Genomic DNA, 22,389 nt, shown 5'->3' on the forward strand with positions numbered 1-22,389 from the left:
CCAGCAAGATCTGCTAACTATACAATTTCTTCCTCCCGTATTTCATAATTTTGTAAGAGTTCTGTGCAGCAGGAGTCAAGCTGAAGATACCTATAATGACATTCGTAAAAGTTTTATGCAGAGGGATGTCTTGTCTCCGTCCCCCTCCCTAAAACCGAAATCCTGCTGAAAAGAGGGGAAAAAAAAATAATTATTAGGGGTATGTTAATATGAATTAATCTTTTATTGACTACTTCCACTGTTCCACGGTAATATAAATCCACTTCTATCTCCCTGCATGTATCATACAGGTGGTAAGGTGGCAAATTTGTAGAAGCTGCTCTGGAGACCATAACTTAATTAATGCAAGAAAAAAAAAATTACCTCTTTAAAGTCAAGCTGGATGACAACTCACCTCTTTACTTACGAGTAGGGTTTTCTTTTTGTTTTTACAAAGTAAGATTATAGGTAAGACAGCACTGAAGCACCGAGAAGGCAGGCAATTTATTTTTTATTGGTTTTATTTCGCACACAGTCGTAAATACCAGAGGTGTTGTTTTTTTTTTTTTTTTCCCCTCCGTGCTACTAACAGAAGTCAACGCAGGTGAATTCCCGGACAGTTCGACGCAGAGGTGCGAGGCCGCGAGCCGTCAGATGCACCCGCCGCAGGGGCAGGGGCAGGGGCAGGGGCAGGGGCAGGGGCAGGGGCAGGGGCAGGGGCAGCGGCAGGGGCAGGGGCAGGGGCAGGGGCAGGATCCGCGCCCACGTCGCGCCTCCGCGCCCCCCGCCCGGCCGCTCCCTCACGCGGCCGCCTCGCGCCCGTCGCCCCCTAACTAAAGGTGGGCGGCAGCCGCTGGCGGGCGGCCGCTGGGGGACAGCCGTTGGGGGGACGCAGCAGGGATCCGGCGGGGGGTACCGGAGCCGCGCCAGCCCCTCGGTGCGCCACACTCGCGCTCGGCTCTCCCTTCCCGGGGGATTCGGGGCTTCCCGCCGGGCTCCGCAGGCGAGCCGCCGCCTCTCCCTTCAGGCTGCCTCCCCTCGGGCGCGGGAGCAGCCTCCGCGGGGATGCTGCGCGGGACTCGCCTCGTCCCGCGGGGCGGGAGAGGAGGAGGCGAGAGATGCGGGCTCCGAGCCCGCGGCGGAAGAATCGAGCCGAAGCACGGCAACGTTCCACCCGTGCGTGTGAGGCGGAGGGATCCGCGCGGACCGCCGTGTGCCCGCCCCCTGCGCGGCGGCCGCCGGCTCCCCGATATAGTGCGGCGCGGCGCGGCGACCCCAGTCACTTGGCGGGCGGCGCGGAGCGGAGCGGTGCGGGGCGGCGCGGGGCTGCGAGGCACGGCCGGCCGGGAGGGCTGGGCGGGAGGGAGGGAGAGAGCAGCGGCGGGGCTGGCCTGGGCTGAGCACCTCTAACTTGGAACTGTCCGCCGGCGTGAGCTCCTGAACATGAGCCTCCTGCCTCTCTACCTGCTCGGATTGCTCTTCAGTAGCGGGCAAGGTAGGAGTGGGGTTGCTGCTTTTTATTTTATTTTATTTTTTCTTTCTGAATTATTCATACCTATGCCGTGTCCTCGCTCCGTCACTCAGGTTAGCGTAACTGAGAAAGAAACGGAGAAAAATTGGAGCGTTGCGTCCTGCTGGAACCGGATTGGAAGGGACATCAAACTTGCCTAATTCGCCCCCTTCCCCTTTTATAACGGCCCTCGGGGAGAGGAGGCGTACGTGGGGAAAGGGAGAAAAAGAGCTGGAAGGTGCTCGGTACACTTAGCTGCTTCGCACGGGGTTTTGCCTTTTTTTGTGGCGACAAATGTGGGAGGGCATCAAAAAAAAAAAAATTAAGAAAGGCTCTGTCGAGGATCGCGCTGTCTGTCGGAGGGGAAGGCAGCGTGGGCGCCGCGCAGGGGACCGCCGAGAAGTGTCGCCGCGGAGCCCGCGAGGCACCTGCCGCGGGCTCTCCCTGCCAGGGCTTCCCCGTACGGCTGCGGGCAGGCGAACCCCGACCGCACCGCGCCGCACCGCACCGGCTGGGCTCGCCCCGGGGGTGGCGGCGAGGCGCTGCCGGCTGCGGGTGCGGGTGCGGCTGCGTACGGGGGCGCGCACACAGGCAGCGGCTTGGGCCCCGCGGGGCGGGGGCGCCCGGCGCCGGGGCTTGGGGGGGGAGCGGGGTGGCCACGGCGAGTTTTGCCGGTGGGGGCCGTGCCCCCCGCCCGAGGGCACCGCCTCGCCCGCCGCCTGTTTTTAAGGAGGTTTCAGGGGGAAATAGCGGTGGCACCGATGGAAAATGCGCCCCGCGCGAACGGGGAGCATCCGTCCCTCGGGCCGGCCTTGCAGCAGGGGGCGGCAGAGCTCCACGGCCGCGCCGGCCGCTGCCCCGCGCTGGGGACGGGGCCTCGCCCCGCGGCGGGCCGGGGGCGCCCGGCCGGGCTGGACCGAGCCGGGCTGGGCAGGGGGCGGCGGGGCGGGGGCCGGGGTCCCGCCCCGGTACCTGCCGGCGCCTTGCGGGGGGCGGCTGCGGGCTCCGCCGCGGCGGGTGAGGGGCGGGGGGCGCCCAGCCGTAAGGTGTGGGGACTGCGGCTCCCGGCGCCCCCGCCTTCCAGGAGCTCGTCTCCAAACCTCCTGCCGCGCAGACATTTTGTCTGGGCGAGAAGTAGCGAGGAACCACCAGATGCTCGCAGTTCGCGGAGAGAGACTTCTCTGCTTTCGCCACCTCGGGACGAGCTCTGGAGGTCTGCCGATTAGCGATTCAGAAGCGGTGCGGAGGCTTTCCAGCATCGCTGGGGTGGCGAAGGAGGAGGAGAAGGGAAAAGCATCCTTCGGTCTTACCGTTGATCCACCTGGGTGTAATGGTTGTGGAGACACGGTCCGTCGTTCCTCTCACGGAGGAGCGGCAGAAAGCTACTTTGTGGAGTGTGGTTACTGCAGCGTAGAAAGATTACATAGTTTCGGTATCTTACCATCGCAAACGTCAGGGGGTGAATAATGGAATGAAATCCTGCGTGCCATTAGGCTGAGTTTTAAAAACGATAGCAGGGTAGATAGGGGAGGGAGATGGAAAGAGCAGGATGAAAGCTCAATAAATCTAATATTGACAGTGAGTTATTAGTGTTAACTAAATGGAGGAAAAGTCTTTTTATAAAAAAGCGAATTGTTTTAAGGTGGGAAGAGTAAGATTTTTGGAGTGGTTATGGAAAATAGCCTCAGTCCACGATAGGGGATAGCAAATGAGAGTGGGAGACACATCTGCATATGAAAAATATTGCCATTTAGGTTGCTAGGGGAGAGGAAGCTTCTACAGTTTTTTTTTTTTTGAAAATAAGCATTGACTTGGTGAGGGGCTTATTATTTTTGCATTTTTTTGACACCTCCTCTTAGTAATCTTGAGATATCTTGAAATGATGCAAGTAATCTGGGAGGCTATTCCAGAAACTCTGGGGACTTACCCTGTTGATATATGATAATTATGATTTTATTTAATGTTAAAGTAGAGATAGTGTGGACAGTTGAGAAAAACCCAGTAACGGGATTTGGATCATTTGCTTCAGAAATACTGAAAGTTTTAGGATGAAGATTTGCATTTCTGAGCATATAGCTGCAGCAGATTTCATGAAGAATAACTGAAGCTTTTTCATTGCAAAATGCTGTTGTCTAAGACTGGGGCAAGGAAACTGTGATGCTTTGTGCCGTTTCAGAAAATCAGAGCAGTTTGAAAGCAAGTAGCTGACAGCAACCCCCCTGCCCCCCAGCTCACTTAAGAGCTTACGAATGCCATAATTATCTAACAAGACCAAATATTTCCTCTCCTTGTTTCATCACAAGGGAGGGATTTAACTGGCCATGTTGTTGTGCTAAAACAAAAGGATGTTTCCTTAACCTTTCAAAACTACCCAAACTGAAAGACCCAAAATTTAATTAGGTTTGGTTTAACAAATAAGTAGGCGATAAAGAAAAAGCTCCTCTCTGTAACTCTGCCTTTTAGCATGTATAGTGATACAACACTCAGAAGAGTAGACTTCATTGGTTTTTAACAGTGTCTGGGGACACTGACTTAGAGTGAATGAAATGGACACCTTCCCAGATCGCTAAATCCTATTTCTTCTATCACTCTGCATAATATACAGTTCTTTGGGTTAGCAAATTTCTGTTAAGCTGCAATAGAAAATGTTTCGCTTGCAGGATTTAATCCATTTTGTATTCATGCAGAAGATTTGTATGAGTGAGTACTTATTCAATCATTGTGCTTGAAGTTTCTTCTCTTTGCTGCTTTGATAGCAAGTTCACTTTTGGTTTTGATGCACAGTTTCTCTGTATGAGTGCTTTTAAGGTACTGTTTGTTAATAAGGAATGTTCCCTAAAACAGTTGCTAGGAGGTGCATCTTATTTGCCGCAGTGTAGTTATTTCCTAGAGTCTTGCTTCTTTCTGCTTTTTGTGTAGAGAATACATGAAATCTGGAATTTTTGAAGTCAATCACAGTTTGTCCAATGGATAGAGTAAAATATTAGTTGCACTCAAATTGTAAACCAAAATCTGAAATGTTTATGACTTCAGGTAGCTATTTTCTGCTACCAGTTGATTTATACAATTGCAATAAGATGAAAATAAATCAGTCTGCCTTTACTCCTTTTCACTCATTAAAAAAAAAGTGTTAAAGGAATGTTTGGTTTGCTGTGTAACTCCTTTTCAAGTGATGACAAAAATGAAAATATCTGCCTGAAAATAAACTGGAATGTTCAGCAGATTGTGTCAAGAATGGATTGGTAAGAAATATATGGAGTTTTGTTCCATGTAATTCTATACAAAATGCTTTATTTAGAGATATTTTTGTTTGCAGTGCCTTTAAATCATGAAATGTATGAACTATAAAGCTGTAGAGCTAAAGCTTTGAAATTTTTTGTAAGAGGTTGAATAGTATCATTTTGACTGTCTTTCTCCTGCAAAGTGGTTCATATATTTATTTAGGTAATTATTCTCATCTGTGGGAATGTTACTGTGGTGGTATGACCAACTTATGTATTATTAGCCTTTCACAGCATTTTAAAAATAAAATAAATTTGAGAACAAATACTGTATTTATTTGCCCTTTCATTGACCTTTTTATTTGAGGAACTTTTCCCAGATGATTCATGTTTGTCTACTGATTTTCTTCCAATTTATTCCAGTAATCCCCCAGTTACATTCAGCATGTGTCATCTGATTCCAGCATAATCAAGTTAATATGACATTTTGGGAAACATGTTCTATGTAGTCATTTGTGGCTATGAGTTGAAAATCCGTTACTGAAAGACTAGGACTGACTTCTCTAGATAAACTATTTAAAATATAAATAAAAGTATAAATCCATATTGTCTATGTGAAGTAACATGCCAGATGTTTTGTTCTTTCTCCCTTTAAGAGCACACCTTAGCTTCATAAAGTAAGGGTGGTATGCTTGAAGCATATCACAAGGTTTTACACGTCACAGACCATTTGAAACTGATTTTTGATGGCTTTGAAGTTTGGAAATAGAAGAGAATTGGGGGAGAGCTTATGGATAACCTACCTGATAGCTTCAAATTTGAAGGCCCATTTAGGTGCAGTACGCTAGTTCTAGGCATATTAGTAAGTAGCAAATCGTATTATCACTCCTTGTTTTAAAACAGTCAATTAATCACGACCATATTCTGACCTAATAATGTCCTGTTTCCTGTCTTTTTTTTTCTTCTTAGTGTATTTAGTGCTTTCTAGGGTAGATAATTGACTGAAATCACTCAGTTTTTGGTATCTCTCCTTTAAAGCTCAAAATAATTTTCCTTGGTAAGTAGAGCATTCAAAGTACTTCTTGCTGTTATCTCAATCTGAGGATGTCCAGCTTCAGCAACATAATTCTGCAGTCTTTCACAAAATCTTTTCACGGTTTTAGCTCAGTTTCACTTAATACTGTGGTTGTATGTATTTAGATATTTTTAGAGGATGTCAAGACAATGAAGAGTTAAGTTAGCAAGGTTCTTCAGCCTTCCCATGCCATGCTATAACAGCTTGAATGAGGTCTTCAAAAACAAAGGTACCAAGCTTCTTTTATTTATTATAGGGTTAGATTTTTATAGTATTTGATATCATTTGACTGGGTTCATTAATCGGAGAAGGCATTTGCCATACTGTAGCTGAGATCAGAATCAAACTTTTAATTTCTTGAACGAATAAGTTAAAGGAATGAAAAAAAAATGAACAGAGTCAGTTTTCCTGGCTATAGCTATTTGTGGTGACAGCTTATGATACTAAAATCTTCTTGTACTGGAACAGGAACACGTTTTAAAACCTACTTAAAGATTATGTAGAAAGGAAACAAAGAATGCATGTATGCATACACAAGCCTACTTTTTAGAAAACCTTGTCTAACAAGAACCCCATGTCTGGTTTAAATGACCTGCACTTGAGTAACTTCATGGAAGGGCTGCTGGTTGCACTAATGCAGAAGCTGCTGTGCTGAGCAGGAGTCAGTTGGCTGCAGTGGGTTTTTGATTAGGCTGTGCAGTGTGTGAAAGCATCTCTTGAAGTGGCAGGAGGTGACTAGCTTTCACTTTTGAAAAAGCATGATGTGGAATGACACTCTCCATTTATCTTGCTGTTATTATTTAGGAAATGTCCATTTTCCTAACAGAATTAATCTCTATGCATCAAAACTTGGATCATTAATGACATTCCACAGTAGTAGTGGCTACAACTCAGGTCATTCAACAAGTAAGATCTACTATGGAATGAGATGTTTATAAGGCAGTTCTTAAATATGAAGATGACTATGGACATTGTGGCCAAACTCTACTGATCCTAGTTAGAGGATAACTTTCACTGCCTGAAGTTTTTGTTTGCATGAGAACCAAACTGGGCCAGTTCTTTAAAAGTAATTATTTTACTGTCTCATGTAAGTTAATTGGGGAAGGAGTTATATAGCAAAGTATATCAATTAAAAATTCATTACATGGTTTCTACCTATATAAAAGCTCTGCTATCATTTAAAACAGAAACTTGTAAAATGTTTTATATGTTCTACGTTCTTTTTTGGAACAGAAATAAGCAGCTGTTTGATTTCACCTGTTTTTTAATGTAGTAGCATTGCAAGCAGGATGATTGAGTCTTTTAAAAACATGTTTGAACAAATAATTTCAGTAAGCCTGGACAGCTGTTAACCACGGCTGTTTACCACGATGTAAGTATGATGTGATCTGAAATGGCCAATTCATGGATGGAAAATGTCCAGATAAACTTGAAAAGCTCCATTAAATATTATGGGGATTTAGTCAGCTTCTCTCTTCCTCCCTATTATGACTGTAATAAATTTCCTCTCATCCAAGTCCTGTGTGTGTTCCTTCAAGAACAAGTTTTCCATAAAAAGCATAAAACATCAACACTTAAGATGTAGTGACTTTTCCAGAAAGAACGTGGGGGAGAGGGGAGAAGTGGTTCTTCTATTTGCACAGTCTATATTTTTCTTCTTATCTAAATCTGTTTTGTGCCTTTTGAAGGGTACACTGTTTTTTTATTTAGTATTCTAATTATTTGAGTAGAATAGCTACACAGCAGACAGAGGTGGTTGAGTAACTTCACATATCAGAAATATTCAAAGTAAACTGTAATATACCTGTAGCATATGAATAATATGTATTATGTCATGAAGGAAAATTGTATTCTCAAAATGACTTCTCCAGTTAGCTAACATTAAGCAGAATATTGATGTTGCAATTGTGGCTTAAGAAAGAATACAAATCGTTTGACTGGCTATAAGCTGAAATTCATACCTGGAATTTGTGTATGTAACTCATACAAGGAGTTGCTATCCTCATCACTTTGCCGAAGCGGTGCCATTTGGAACATAATCTCAATTCAGCTTGAAAACAAAACCATTGCCATCAATTTTCTTGCTACTACCACGTGGTGCATAATATCCAGTAGAGCTGCAAGCAATTGCAAACCCATTAACTTCACAGACCATTGTACCACAGCTGAACTTGGCTTGTTCGAAGTCAGGTCTATAATTAAAATAATAGAGATTTAAAAAGAGGCTTAATGCAGTGTATGGAGATCTTTGTAGCATATGTTGCAGGTGGATGTGAGCAGGTAGGGAGAGGTAATTCTGTATCTTATTATGAACAGTTTTCTGTACTGATCACGTACAATGAATTTTCTTCTTCTTTCCAACAGGAAAGATGTAATTAGAACTGCAATGTTATTATGTCAATACTGTGTCATTATGTTAATTGGTCAAAGCAAAATAAGCTAAATACCCAGGGAGAGGGCAGAAAAGAAGGTGTGTGTATTAAACATAGTGAAGACCAGTTAACAGGAGTAATGCAATACAGCATTTTTTTTAAAGTTACTAAATGACTCATAAACTAATGTGCCTGCTGGATCAGAACGAAGGTTCATGTACTCCAGTGACCTCCTGGTCTGACAGGGACTAAAGACCGTAAGACAATGCATGAAGAAACAGTAAGTGCGGAGCAAGAATGATGTTGTACTTCTGTCAGCGCACCCTACAGCATGCAGGGATATGTCGGGTAACATCTATGTGATCTTCCTTAATAATCTTGACAGATCTCTGCTGCGTGAATTTGTTCTTAAACCTGGTGATACTTTGATCTATTTGGTGCACTGTGTCAATGACTGAGGAGAATGCAGAAAGCAGTCTGAAAAGTCATGTTGCAGTGTTTCAAGTAACGTAAGGAATATGGTAATGTAAGGAATACAAATAATTCTTTACCTACCTTTTCTGTGATGTCATGTGTACCACAGAGAACTCCTCATCTCTTCTGTGAGAGGATCAGAGCTACATGTTATATTCATGGACTTTCCAAAGGTTTAAATACACTTTGTTTTGTTTGCTGTTTCTTTCCTACTTTTTTTTCAGTATTTTATGTATTTTGGTAGCCTTTTGGTAATGGTTATCTTACTGGACGTTAATGTCTATTAAATAAGTACTTGAATTTTAAGCTGATCTCCATCAGGCTGATGGTAAGCAGCCTCTTTGTTTATAAGTGGAGTTTTTAGTATTTTGTGTTTATTTTTTTGTTTCTGTTTTCTCTTTCCTGTGATCGATGTTGCAAGATCTGCCTCCCACATGGGGTGGGGGCTGAAGCTTTTGAGTAGTTAACATAACGAAATGAATGAGAGATTTGATTACTAAGAAGGTGGCTTCAGGGATGAATACACAGAGTGCTGAGGTAGTTTAAAGGCAATCATGATATCTGAGTAAATGGACATAAACAGGTCACAAAAATCTTCAGTACAAAATAAAATTTCTGGTCAGAAAAAGCGGTGACTCTGGAGCATTCCAAGAGTGAGAAGGAAGAAGCATGATTAGTCTTAAGATGGTTCTTTATTTATTTATGAAAGTATTACATTCAGTGGGTCTCCAGAATGTCCCAGGAGATCCCTTCAAATGATTTGCTTCAAAGGCATTCTTCATGTAAATGTTCTGAAGACGTAGGGGAAAATAATTCTCCAATTGCTGAATGGTACTTTCTGGAAAATATTATTTCAGTGTTTCTCATCTGTTAGTAGGTGTTCATAGCAGATACTATTTCTGAATGCAGTAAGAATTACCGGAGTTTTGTCCTTGGTACCTCTTGCAAATTCTGCTGGTGTCAATAGATGTTGTCTGTAAGTTTTAAAAATAAATGAATAATAATAAATTAGCTGTTCCTGGTAAAACTTCAAAAATTCAGATGCTTGGTTGTCAAAAACATTTCCTGTTTTCATCACTTAGGTCTCTTTGAAAGTGAAAGAAAATTGTTCTTTAAAAATGTGGCCTTAAATTAGTTATTTGTGTATATGAGAAAAATAGAGAACCACAGAGATGAAAATGTGAAACACTGGAACACTGTGGTTTATGCTAATCGCCTAAACGATTTTGTCAGACATCCATATTTCACAATAGGTTTGCTTTTATTGGTTTGTGTTTTGTTTTTTGTTCCTGAATTCTAATTCTGTAAATCTAATCTGGGATCTGAAATTCAGGATGAATTATACCTAACTGGGCATTGCTGTCAGTAATAATTTGTGAATTTTATAAATAATGCAATAATTCATGTGCTCCATTGCTTTTTGTGTTTGTAGAATAATATTCTAACTTTAGATTTATGTGAACTAAATGCAGACTTCTTCCAATAAACAGTGTCTGTAGTGTAATACAAATGTTACGTTTATCTTTAGCCTTTACAGCTTATTTTAAGGAAATTCTGTTATGTGAGATGAGTTCTGCTGACAAAACTATGCAACCCCTGCAGTCATGGAACTCCCACTGGAGTCAATGGGAGACTTGTGCACCCAGAGTGCTGTTACGGGGCTTGTACTGATTGCAGCTTTCAGGGCCTGATTGGAGCTTTCAGGAGTTGTATAACTCCTATGCAAGTATGTGGGATTTCTGATTTAGTGAAGAATAGAAAATCAAGCTCTAACTTTATGTATGTCTACGTAGTGGGCATGTTTATAAAGTAGCACTGACAAAGCATAGCAGTAATCCAGCAACACAGAAGTCAGAACCGAGGTGATGTTCTGACATGACAGGTTTCATTCAAGATAGATGAAAATATCCCTTTTTTGCCTTGTGCACTGTGTTTTCTTAATAATAAAGCCAAAGACTTACTGTAAGCTGCTGATTTCATGTTCTCCCTCTGGGAGTGTATGAGAACGTTGAGCTTTGTGCAGTTAATCATTGTGTGTCACTAGGTTCTTGCTGCCCTGGTTATAGCTGTGTTGGGGAGTTTACCATTCAATATTAAAAAAAAAATCATTTGTTTTTGTTTGAGACATTTACTTGTTTGTTTTAGTCTGTGGCTTTGTGACACCAGTCAGACCTGCTCCTTGGATGTTCAGTATTCAGATCATGGCTGTAGGTCTGTAAGCATTCTGTCTGAATGATCAGATGTTAAATGGATTTGTGCCAGTTTATGGCAGTTACAGACATTGGGTTCAACAGCTTTTAGCATTTAGTCGAAATAATCCTCCCCAGTACCTTCACGTTATGTTGCTGTGAATGGCTGTGGATTATAAGGCCTGCATAAATGGAATTGATGTTGCTGGTTTTGAGAATACTTGTAGATGATGTTTTGCTGTACAGTTCTCCTGAAGCCATTGTAGACTTATTCTAACATTCTTAGAAGTAAAATTACAGATACTCATTTAATGTGATGGTTGTGGTAGGTTTTATTTCTGAGTCCATGATAGTGCCGAAAGAACATTAAATTGTGATTTGCTTACTTACTGATAACGTCAAAATTCTTTTCTAACATATTCGCTATTTCTGTCACATGCAAACAAGCCGAAAGATTCGTGTTTGTGTTCTGAGACCTTGAATCACCAGTTTCATTTCGTGCATGTAACCTTTTAGGTGCTGTGTTCTGATAGCATATATATATATATATGCTTTTTTTAAACTCGCTAGGTACATGATCAACCACTTGATTTTATGTATGGAAAAGCAGATCTGGCTGGGGAAGATATTGCTTCCTATAAAAATCTTGATGAAAAGAAATACTTTCCTATGAGTAGTAAACCTTTTATTTTTATCTACTCTGAACTAATTTTTAAATAAATAAAACCAAGAAATACTCCTTTACAAGAGAAAAGTCCTTGTGCTCTTGGATAGGTGAGTTCTGATAACAGTTTTTCTGTGACTGTTTTAAACCAGAAAAAACACCTGTAGCCATTGAATTAAATGAGAATATAGAAGTATAATTCATTTTCATACAAATATTGTTGTAAGAGCTATTCTAAGGAAATCTTTGTGTACTTGTGGTTAGTAAATATTAATGCTGCTTTAATGCACCTTAAATATGTTTGTGACTGTTTTCTAGACTATTGAGATCACCAAATTCAGTCCTGAAAGGTTTCTAGGTACTCTCCATTTATAACCATGTCAATGAATGTTAGCCCTGCAGAAAACCTTTTGTGTTGTTCATTACCACACTAAACCTATTACATGTGAACTGCAGGTATTAAAGTAGTAACATCTGTATTTGTGAACCTATAAAGCAATCCATTTGTGTGGTGATGTTCTATTTTTACTTAGGAAAACGGTGTAATGAATCTTGTAAATAAGTTCATGGACATTTTATTAAAACACTGATTTTCTAATCAGGGAAAAAGAGGGAAACTCTGGTAGCAGGAAGGAGGTAACACCAAATACTTAATATTTATTGAAGGTTCATGTTTTCCTCAAAGGAAAGATGTTCTCATTTTTTTAATTGTTTTGTTTTCCCTTGGGGGGGGGGGGGGTGTCCAAAAATATTAATAAAAACGAAAGTTCTGTTTTCATAGTGTAGGTGTATTTTAATATATCTTATCAAGTTTCACATAATGGCTCTGAAAGATTTTATTCTTAAGAGTGGAAGAAAATTGTGGAGGCAATGCAGGCATTTTCATAACTGTTCATTAGATTCATAAAAATATAGAATAGCTATATTTTCATATTTTCATTTGAACTGTAGCCACATGCAGGTAGACATGAATGTTCTGAGTTTATTTTGCTTGAATTATCACATAATTTTAAAAAGCAATATGTTAGAATTTAGATACCTTGTTTTCTAAAATTCAGTTCTAAAAATAGATGCAGATCTGTGACAAAGAATTACTAAAACAGCAAAAATGAGAGTAGTAGCCTTTCTGAGCATTTTTTAGGAAGAATGCATAGTGAAGCAAAAGCTATTTTTCATGATAAACATTTTTGTACAAACCAAACATTTTTGTTAGTCTAAGTTTTAATTGTGCAGTATTTTTATGCAAGGCTTAATTCATGGCTACATAAAGAATATTTTTAATTTTTAGTCTTTCCATTATAAAAGTACCTTTGGAGTCCTCTTGTCCTACAAGAAGTAAAAAGGGGCATGGAAACAGTTAACTTTCTCAGATTCATTGAGTTCACTCAGCTCTGCCCTACTTCCATTTGGCAGGATTTCTCTCTTCTAGCAGCGCTTTCTTTCAGTTGCATTGCATGGTGTAACTGCATAATCTAAGCTGCGTATTTGAGGTATGATGTAATGGAGATAAATATTTTTGTGGTAAAACTTTTGGTTCCAGCCTTTTTGCATTTGTTAAGGCATGTGGTCTATGGAACAATGTGGCAAAAAAAAAATAGGGGGAAGGTACTGATCCAACTGAAAAATGAAGTATGTGACCTGCTGGTAATCACAAACAACAAGTAAAACACATTTTTTGTTATAAGAGTATAGATTTCAAAGTATCTGTCTTTCTAAAAGTATGTGTGCTGTCCATTCAATGTCATATGCATAGACTTCCACACAGTGAAGTCTGTTATTGTAAATGACACAAATAGCATCTTTGTTTCTCTGGAGAGAGTAGCTAAAGGCTAAATAAGAATGGAAACTTTCTGGATTTTATTTCTGAATAGTTTCTGCAGATCAGAGAACTTGAACCATTTTCTTTTTTTGTCTTTATAGGGTTTTGTATAACTATATATACAGTATTATTCATGAATGCTGAAATTGCTTCTTGTACACTTGTTTTTGGAATGTGTACGCCACCAGATATCAATAATGTTGATACTGATTTGATATTGATTTCATGCTGAACCCTCAGCATGAAATGTGCGAAGCCTCATGACACCTCAAGTCCCACTGCTAGAAAAAGTAGGGAGTTATCAGGCATGTCTTCATGGCCTTTCCTAGGCAGATGCAAACTCACCCTGCCCATGCTCCCAGTCAACTGAACACAAACTAGCTCCAAATAAACTAAAACTGCTGTTCTTGTGACATGGCTTGAACAAATTGTTGTCATGGCTGATTAACATTAGCACAGTGTTGTGGTAATTACAGATGCACAAATAACCATTAGGTTGCATCTGGCCAGCTCAGGGCTTGCATCTGCCTGCCAAAGTTTGTGTCAGCATGCCCACAGCAAGATTAAGGCAGAAGCTCAAGCTAAGGAAGACCTAAACCAGTAAATCTAAATGGCGCAGCATAGTCCTTATGGCACACAGTGCCCACTCTCCTCAGGAGCAGGAGAACTGGATGAAAATGTCTGACTCAAGTAAATAGATGACATGCTTACAACAAATGAAACTATTGTTTCCAGGCTTGAGTTAAGGCCCCTCTGCATCACATTTACTCTGCTGACAGTGTTATAGGCACAACTAGCTTGGGCCACAGCAGTGCATGCATGACCTAAGTAGAGGCAACAAATTTGATTCAGGTCTCTTCAGGCTTTAGTGTGGTGCCCTAATAGGACAATCTTTCCTAATAAGTGATGTTATTCCATAAATTCTAGAAAGCCAAGTTAACTTTATTCTACCGATTTTTATTAGGGGCACTTAACTGTGGCACATTGGTGTGAGAGTACCCATGAAGGTTATATTTGTGAAGTAAAAGTCCAGTACTAGATTCAGACAGGTAAAACTGAGAGGAACTGAACTACTAGTGAGAAAGGAAGACCCAGCTTTATTACATTGGTAGTTCTTGAAAGGTATGTTAAGTTTAAAAGTCATTATTTTAATATTTTTATTATCTTAAAGCTATTTTTGTTCTTCAAATAATTTCATAGATCAAATTTGGTACATTGAAGACCAATTTTTATTCAGTAGTTATCCATTTAAATAGAGAATAATTAATGAAATCTGAGTATTTTTGTTAGAATACTACTAGCAGGCAGGAAACCCAAGCTCTCCTATTGTGAAGCTTTGTGGCTTAATATGAAGTACTTCATTTGTGTCTCAGGAATTTCACCAGTTAATGTGGTGCAGTATGTACTCTGGATTGACTTATTTGGACACCAGAAAGAAGTGCTAATGTTGCACCTTAGCCAATAATCCTTATTTAGTATGGTGGATCTTGCTGGAGTTCTGTCATAGCCTGGGAAATGGAAATATTTCAATTTTACCCCCTGTGGATACTCTTTTTTCCCTTAATTTTGTTGAGATTACCTATTTTATTGACATGAACTGAAGGAAACGTGATCAAGGTCAGACCAAGTCCATTGTAAATCCAGAACTGAACCAGCTGTCCTGATTTTAGTCCAGTGCTTTAACAATCACCCTGCTTTTCTTTAATGTTAAGATACAGAGCCAACAGTGGCATAAAAATCTGCAGTGACAGTAAACTGACTTCACTGTTGTTCTATAGGGGTGTGCACACTGATTCCAGCACCTCTGTCTTTAATAAGCTTTATCTGAGGCCAGTGTGTTTGGTGCGTGTGATGACTTGACATTCCTTGAGGATCCTAAGGAGTATCCCCAGAGATACTTATTTAAATCTGCAGATAGCAACTGGAATGTTTATTTTTAAAGGATAATAGTGGGAAAGTACATTAAAAAAATCTAGAGATTATGTAAGATCTGTACTTAAATGTTTTTCTGTATTTTCTAGTCTCTATTCTGACTCTGCATCAGAAAGTACCTATTTTTGGCAGTTTTGAAATAATAGCACTAATGATTTCTCTTTGACGAATGAAAACGAGCAACCAAATTGTCATCTTTCTGTGGCCAAACTGTCTGTTTTGGCCTTCATGGCTGGCTGTGACTGGTGGACTGTTAACGCTGCAAGTGTTTGAAATTGGGCAAGAAAGATGCTGCCAGGATTGATAGGCTCAGAACCTGATCAAGCTCCCCCACCCCGCCCCTCTTTCTTACAAACTCCATTTACTAAAATTGGCAGACTAGATATCTGTAGTCCTGAGTTCTGTATCTATTTTTGGAATCAAGATGGGCCTAGGTTTGTCCTCTGGAGTCTTTTTTTCCCCTCATATTTTAAAGTGGGATAGTGTTTGTGTAGCTGTCTTTGCAATGTGTTTGAGGGTCATATAGTATTAAATCAATTTGATCATCTGTTGACATAAAAACAGGCAATAATGTTACTTATGCAGGCATTTTGAATGAGTGTTTTACAGGGCACTGAGTGCTGTTACAGTCTAAGTGCTTTAATCTACACAGTAGAAATTGGGAGGGCTCTGAAATGCTGTTTGGAACACACTCCCTGATCTCCTAGCACAAAAGAGTGAACAGAGTAATTACAGGGCCAGAACTTGTGTGTTCGCTGTATTGTTTGCACAAGTAAGAAGTCATCAATTGCTGCAAATTGGGTTAGCTATATAAACAGCATCCTAATTTATTTAAAGTCAAGTCTCAGAGACCTGGAAAAGAATAATGGGGGAACAAGAGAGGGATTGCAAGAAGAACAGAGGTACAGAGTGTGCAGCTGTACTTGGGGTACTTGTTAACTTCAACAGGTAGCTCATGTAATTCGTAGTTAACTGAATGTATTTGGATATAGCAGAATTTCTTTGTTTTAACCACTGACAAAGTGGAGAGGTTGAGATTGAAAATTTCAGCAGTAGCTTTCAACCTACATCCAAGGGCTGTTGAAATGACATATTTGAAACCAATCATATTTCATAAATTCATAAAATCAATCACCACCTCCTGCTGAGTGCACATGAATATTCATACTTCCCCAGATGACTTGCAGAAATCATGATGTGCCTTCCAAATGGATTTATATAGTTCTCTCTCTGAAGTCAGTAACAACTTCTATTTAACTTTCCCTGTGCTTGGGTTTTCTTCAGTGTATGCTCACTTAAATACTGAAAGGAACGTTTTGGGAAGCTTCCTTACCTGCAGCATGAGAGACATGGACACATGGCCCTGCAGAGGTCTGTTAGAGGCCAAAGATGGATTACGCTTCTCCTGGGTCCCATACGCTGAAAAGAAGAATGTGTTTCTTCCCACAGGGACTACTCACATGAAGAAAAGTATAGCCTACGCTAACAGAAACACGTTAAATTAGGATACTGATAGCATATGCCAGTAGAGTAACTCAGCACTGAACAGTAATGCAACTTGGTCAGAGTTGCAAGGTCATTGGCTGACAGAACCATGAGTAACACTTAAATTGGGTTCATCTTCCAAATGAAATGGCATTTTGAATCCTGAGCATGCTTTCTTGAATATTTTCTGAAAATATTCTCTATTCATTTGGATCTTTAGTACTTTTGAAAAAATTCTGATCCCTAATTAGCATCTCCTCCAGTGAGGGAGGTGTATGGTATTTTTGGGAGACTTAAACTGAATGCTTGTAAGCCTGTGCATCTTTTAAACACTTTTCACAAACGGTGTGGGTGTCTTAGTAAAAAGTGTCCTTCGTGTTACTTAGATGAAAATGTCTTTTCTCATGTTTAAGCTGCTTGACAAGAACAGCTATCATTTTATTAGAAGTTGTAATTTGTCTCATGTAGCATGTAGTTTTTTCTAACCTTGATTGTTGATTTTGCACACTGAAATCTGTCATTTTGGTAAACTAGATCTCTTATTTAATCTGTAGCCTTTTATGCAGCCTTCTAAAACAGGGATCTTTTTGAGTGCAAAGTTCGTTGTCATGTTGCAAGTGTGTGTTTCTGACCAGAATGCAAAGTAGTTCTAATCCATACATTCTTTTTTCCTGTACTGGGATAGCTGCCAAACCTATGTCAGCGATTAACTTCTGAATGTGTCAGCTGTAACAAATACAGTTCATTGTTTCTTGGCTAGTTAGCAGCTAGTTAAAAGGCAGGAACAGTGCAAATGAAAGGGAAGTACTGTACACTTTGTATCTAAAATATTCAGGGTACTAAAACTACTGAAGGGGGGGGGGGAAATAAGTTCTAGGAGGGATTTTTAGGTAGATAAAAATACTTAAATGATTGTTCAAATCAAAACACACCAAATCACTGGATGATGAAGTTAGAAAATTATTACTAGTTACAGGTCACCTTCAATAAAGTTTTCAAATATTGAGTAATATTTAATATTATTGTTCAAGTGAAAAGCAAAACAAAAAAATTGTCTGGGACAGTTAGAATAATATTGGTTAGAAAAAGAATATCACAAGAAAGGAAATGCCTTACCTTATTCAGGGAGCCAGAGAATATGAAAGTTATCCACATAAAGTGCAGAATCACCATTTAGAGGGGTGAATTAAAGATAAATAGAAAATGTCTGAGGAGAAGTATTAACGTCTGGTTTTGCTTGCAGATATCTCTGCACCAAGGCACAATTTCATGTTCATGCTTTGCCTGTATTATTTTTGGTAAATTTTACTCTGCAAGTAGAAAATGAACTGTTAGCTGTAAATATTTTAAAATAAATATTAAAAGTGTGTGCTTAATTAGTTCTTTAAGGTTTGTGTAGACCTTTTTCCTAAATTTATCAACTATTCCAGCAGAAATTGTAAGTCTTGCAATGCAGACTGGAATTTTAGTGTATGTAAAACTTCTTTTTCCATCATCTGATCTGAAAATTTGTATTTTTCTATATTCTGTCTCACAGAACTTAACGTGGAAATATTGGTAGTAAGTTAAAATAAAAAAGGCTGTCTAACAGATGTCACTGATCTCTCATAAGAAAGCAGATTCTGCTGTTTTATCGCAGTGATGACAGATGCTAGAACTCTACAGAGATGCAGAATTATTTTTGTTAACTGGCTGATTTGACCCCTGTCATTTTGAAGTTACAGTAAGTGAAAGGTTTGAATGTGCTATTAGGCATAGCACAGATAGAGGATGTGGTGCAATGAAATGTCAATAAACCAACAGCAGGTGAAAATTTGTACTGTTTTATAAAACAAAAACCACTGGAAAATACACATCTGTTATTTATCAAATATGTGCATTGAGTTAGAAGAGGAACTTTAGCTACTGAAAGCCAACTGTACTGTTGGGTGAATTTTTACATGCAAGGAATTGGGAGGGTAGTGGGGGGAATTACCACTTGCTTCAGTTCTTTTTACATAAGATAAATGTTTTGTATGCTTTCTGTTTTAAGAAAGCAAAGAGAAAATAGGTGGTCTGTCTGCATAGCTAGAGAACATAGACTTTCTGTATCAATTTGTGAAATAGGATCTTAGTACTTAATTCATTGATAGTGGGGCACCCTGTGCACTAGTTGTGTTTCTACCAAATGTGTAGATTATGGATCTGCAGACCCGTTCCTTTAGGGCTTATTCCTTCTGTGCTCCCCAGCACCTTCCTCACCCCACCTTCCCATTCTCCTTGCTCCCTTCTTACACTGAAGTACAGTTTAATAAGGGTCTCTAGACAGTGACTTTCCCTATACATGAGTCAGAACTTTTATGTTTATAGTACATAATTTTTCAGAACAGTAGTATCTGTAGCACAGCAGTTGTGAGTCATGAGCAGGATTTGTTTGTCCTCAACTTACTCAGTGTGTGTTGTGGAAGACGGGCATGGCACTCTTCTCCTGTGACACATTTTTTCTTCCTTCTCCCCACACCCTTTCATCTCATGGTGGAAAATCTGTGAGTCTTATGATACAGAATAATTTGAGATGCATGCATCAAGAAATACAGTAATTCTGGACTGGCATCCAACCTATCTTCTAGTAAAGTTAATCGCTTACAGCTCAGTTCTACAGCTCAGTTCTGTCTGAAATCTCAACCACCTTCAGTATTATTTTCTACCACTATTTATTGTAACTATTCCTGAGCATGCTGGTTACAGTGAAGCAATTTCTAGGGTATCCTATGCATTTTTGAATCCAGGGCTTTAGAAATTTGTTACTGCAATGATTTTGGAAGAAGAAAAAAAGAGCAGGGAGGAACGGAAAAGTGGGGATAATGGTAGGAAAGTTTTTCTGATAGAAGTGGAAGCCAAAATGAATGGGCAGGTAATCTGCATCCCTTGGTCTTGAAATCATAAGCCCGCAGAATGGTTTGTGTTGGAAGAGAATTTAGAGACAATCTAGGTTCAATCCTGTGCCTTCCACTAGATGAGGTTGCTCAAGGTCCTAGAGCTCACATGAAGCTGGGGATTCATTGGCAAATGTTCTACCTTTGTTTAAAAGATAGAAGAAAGATGTCTGGCCAGTACAGCAGACTTGCTGCTCTGAAACAAATGACTTGCAAGGCTGTATATGTATGTGTATATATAATATATAACTGATTTTATTTACATGGTTACATCATTGATGTCTGAGATTCCAATTAAATCAGGTTTTAATGCTGTACACAATTCTACTGGTCCATTCATCTAGGTTGGAAGAGACCTCCCAGATCACCCAGTCCAACCTCTGACCTAATACTAACAAATCCTCCACTAAACCATATCACTGAGCTCAACATCTAAATGTCTCTTAAAGACCTCCAGGGATGGTGACTCAACCACATCCCTGGGCAGCCCATTCCAATGCCTGACAACCCTTTCAGTAAACAAGGTCTTCCTAATATCCAACCTAAACCTCCCCTGGTGCAACTTTAGCCCATTCCCCCTTGTCCTATCACCAGGCACACAGGAACGTAGACCAACCCCTACCTCGCTACAGCCTCCTTTAAGGTACCTATAGAGAGCAATACGGTTGCCCCTGAGCCTCCTCTTCTCGAGGCTGAACAATCCCAGCTCCCTCAGCTGCTCCTCGTAAGACTTGTTCTCCAGATAGCTCACCAGCCTCGTCGCCCTTCTCTGGACTCTCTCGAGCACCTCCATTTCCTTCCTGTAGCGAGGGGCCCAAAACTGAACACAGTACTCGAGGTGCAGCCTCACCAGAGCTGAGTACGGGGGGACAATCACCTCCTTAGACCTGCTGGCCACACTGTTTCTTATGCAAGCCAGGATGCTGTTGGCTTTCTTGGCCACCTGAGCACACTGCTGGCTCATATTCAGCCGACTATCAACCAATACTCCTAGGTCCTTCTCGGCCAGGCAGCTTTCCAGCCACTCATCTCCCAGCCTGTAGCGCTGCTTGGGGTTGTTGTGCCCCAAGTGCAGGACCCGGCACTTGGCCTTGCTGAACTTCATACAGTTGGCCTCAGCCCATTGGACCAGCCTATCCAGATCCTCCTGCAGAGCCTTCCTTCCATCGAGCAGATCGACACACGCACCTAACTTGGTGTCATCTGCAAACTCACTGAGGGTGCACTGGACACCCTCATCCAGATCATCGATAAAGATATTAGAGAGGACTGGCCCCAGTACTGAGCCTTGGGGGACTCCACTAGTGACTGGCCTCCAACTGGATTTGACTCCATTCACCATGACTCTTTGGGCCCAGCTACCCAGCCAGTTTCTAACCCAACAAAGCGTACGCCAGTCCAAGCCAAGAGCAGCCATTTTCTTGAGGAGAATGTTGTGGGAAACAGTGACAGAAGCCTTACTGAAGTCAAGGTAGACCACATCCACAGCCTTTCCCTCATCCACTAAGCGTGTCACTTGGTCATAGAAGGAGATCAGGTTCGTCAAGCAGGACCTGCCTTTCATAAATCCATTCTGACCAGGCCTGATCACCTGATTGCCCTGCAAGTGCCGCGTGATGACCCTCAAGATAATCTGCTCCATGATTTCAACAGTATATGTTCCTGCAAGATGAGAAGAAAGGCATGAGGACATGAGAGATAATTGGCTTGTTTCCTTTAAAGTAGAGGGGGATATGGTTGGTGTCTCTAAAAATTTCAGAGTTTTAACTGGAAGGGAGAAGAATTGCTTTTTATTGAAGCTGAAATATGTGCTCAGTGCAGGAACAAATGGGCATGGTCTGACTGAACAATTTTGGTCTGAAAATGTAAAGATGACATTCATCTAATAAAAACAATGAAAGTGTGAAACAGCCTTAAACGTAATGGTTGTATAAACTAAATGACTTTAAGAAGGAAGGAAAAATGAGGGCCATGTTGTAATACAGAAGCTACAGTATCAGGACAAGATCGTTTTTAGCTGCATTCTTGATTGAGTACTTTTTGGAATTGAACCCTGAAATTGCTTCTCTTTTTTTATATATTAAAGAAAAAGTATATTTAAATTTACAATTTAATTATGTAACAACAAATAACCATTTAAGTAACCCATACTAAATAATAACATGTTTGTTCCAGAAATTATTTCTGGAACTTTCAGATACATAAAAGCTGTTCAATGATTAACCGTGCAATGAGAGTTAATTCTGTTCTCACCAAATCACAGATGTTGGAAAAGACCTCCAAGATCATCTGGTCCAGCCACTCCCTAACCACCAATGTCACCCACTAAACCTTGTCCCTAAGCACCATGGCCAACCTTTCCTTAAACACCCCCAGGGATGGTGACTCAACCACCTCTCTGGGCAACTGGTCTAATGCCTAACCTTTTCATTCATGTCATATTCTCATTATGAATTATCAATGAGTAATTCCTGACTCTTTGTCAGGGATTGTAGTGATAGGACAAGGAGTAATAATTTTAAACTAAAAGAGGATAGATTTAGATTAGACATTAGGAAGAAATACTTCGCTGTGAGGGTGGTGTGGCACTGGCACGGGTTGTCTAGAGAAGCTGTGGATGTCTCATCCCTGGATGTGTTCAAGGCCAGGCTGGATGGGGCTTTGGGCAACTTTGGGCAACCTGGTCTAGTAGGAGGTGTCCCTGCCCATGGCAGAGGTTTGGAACAGGATGGTCTTTAAGGTATCTTCCAACCT

General features: G+C 40.8%; 1 protein-coding gene across 2 annotated transcripts in view; it reads left to right on the forward strand.

The window, feature by feature from the left end:
* The first annotated feature begins 1,261 nt into the window (after window positions 1-1,261).
* The window catches only part of NCAM2 (neural cell adhesion molecule 2), a 288,588-nt gene continuing 267,460 nt past the window's right edge, over window positions 1,262-22,389 (forward strand). For both annotated transcript variants that reach the window (XM_080579695.1, XM_080579698.1), the window contains exon 1: window positions 1,262-1,474. In XM_080579695.1, the coding sequence (XP_080435821.1) occupies window positions 1,423-1,474 (52 nt within the window). In that variant the 5' untranslated portion in view covers window positions 1,262-1,422. The remainder of the gene's footprint in view (window positions 1,475-22,389) is intronic.

The sequence above is a fragment of the Anser brachyrhynchus genome (assembly GCF_964034855.1).
Source record: "Anser brachyrhynchus genome assembly, chromosome: 1".
NCBI classification, from domain to species: domain Eukaryota; kingdom Metazoa; phylum Chordata; class Aves; order Anseriformes; family Anatidae; genus Anser; species Anser brachyrhynchus.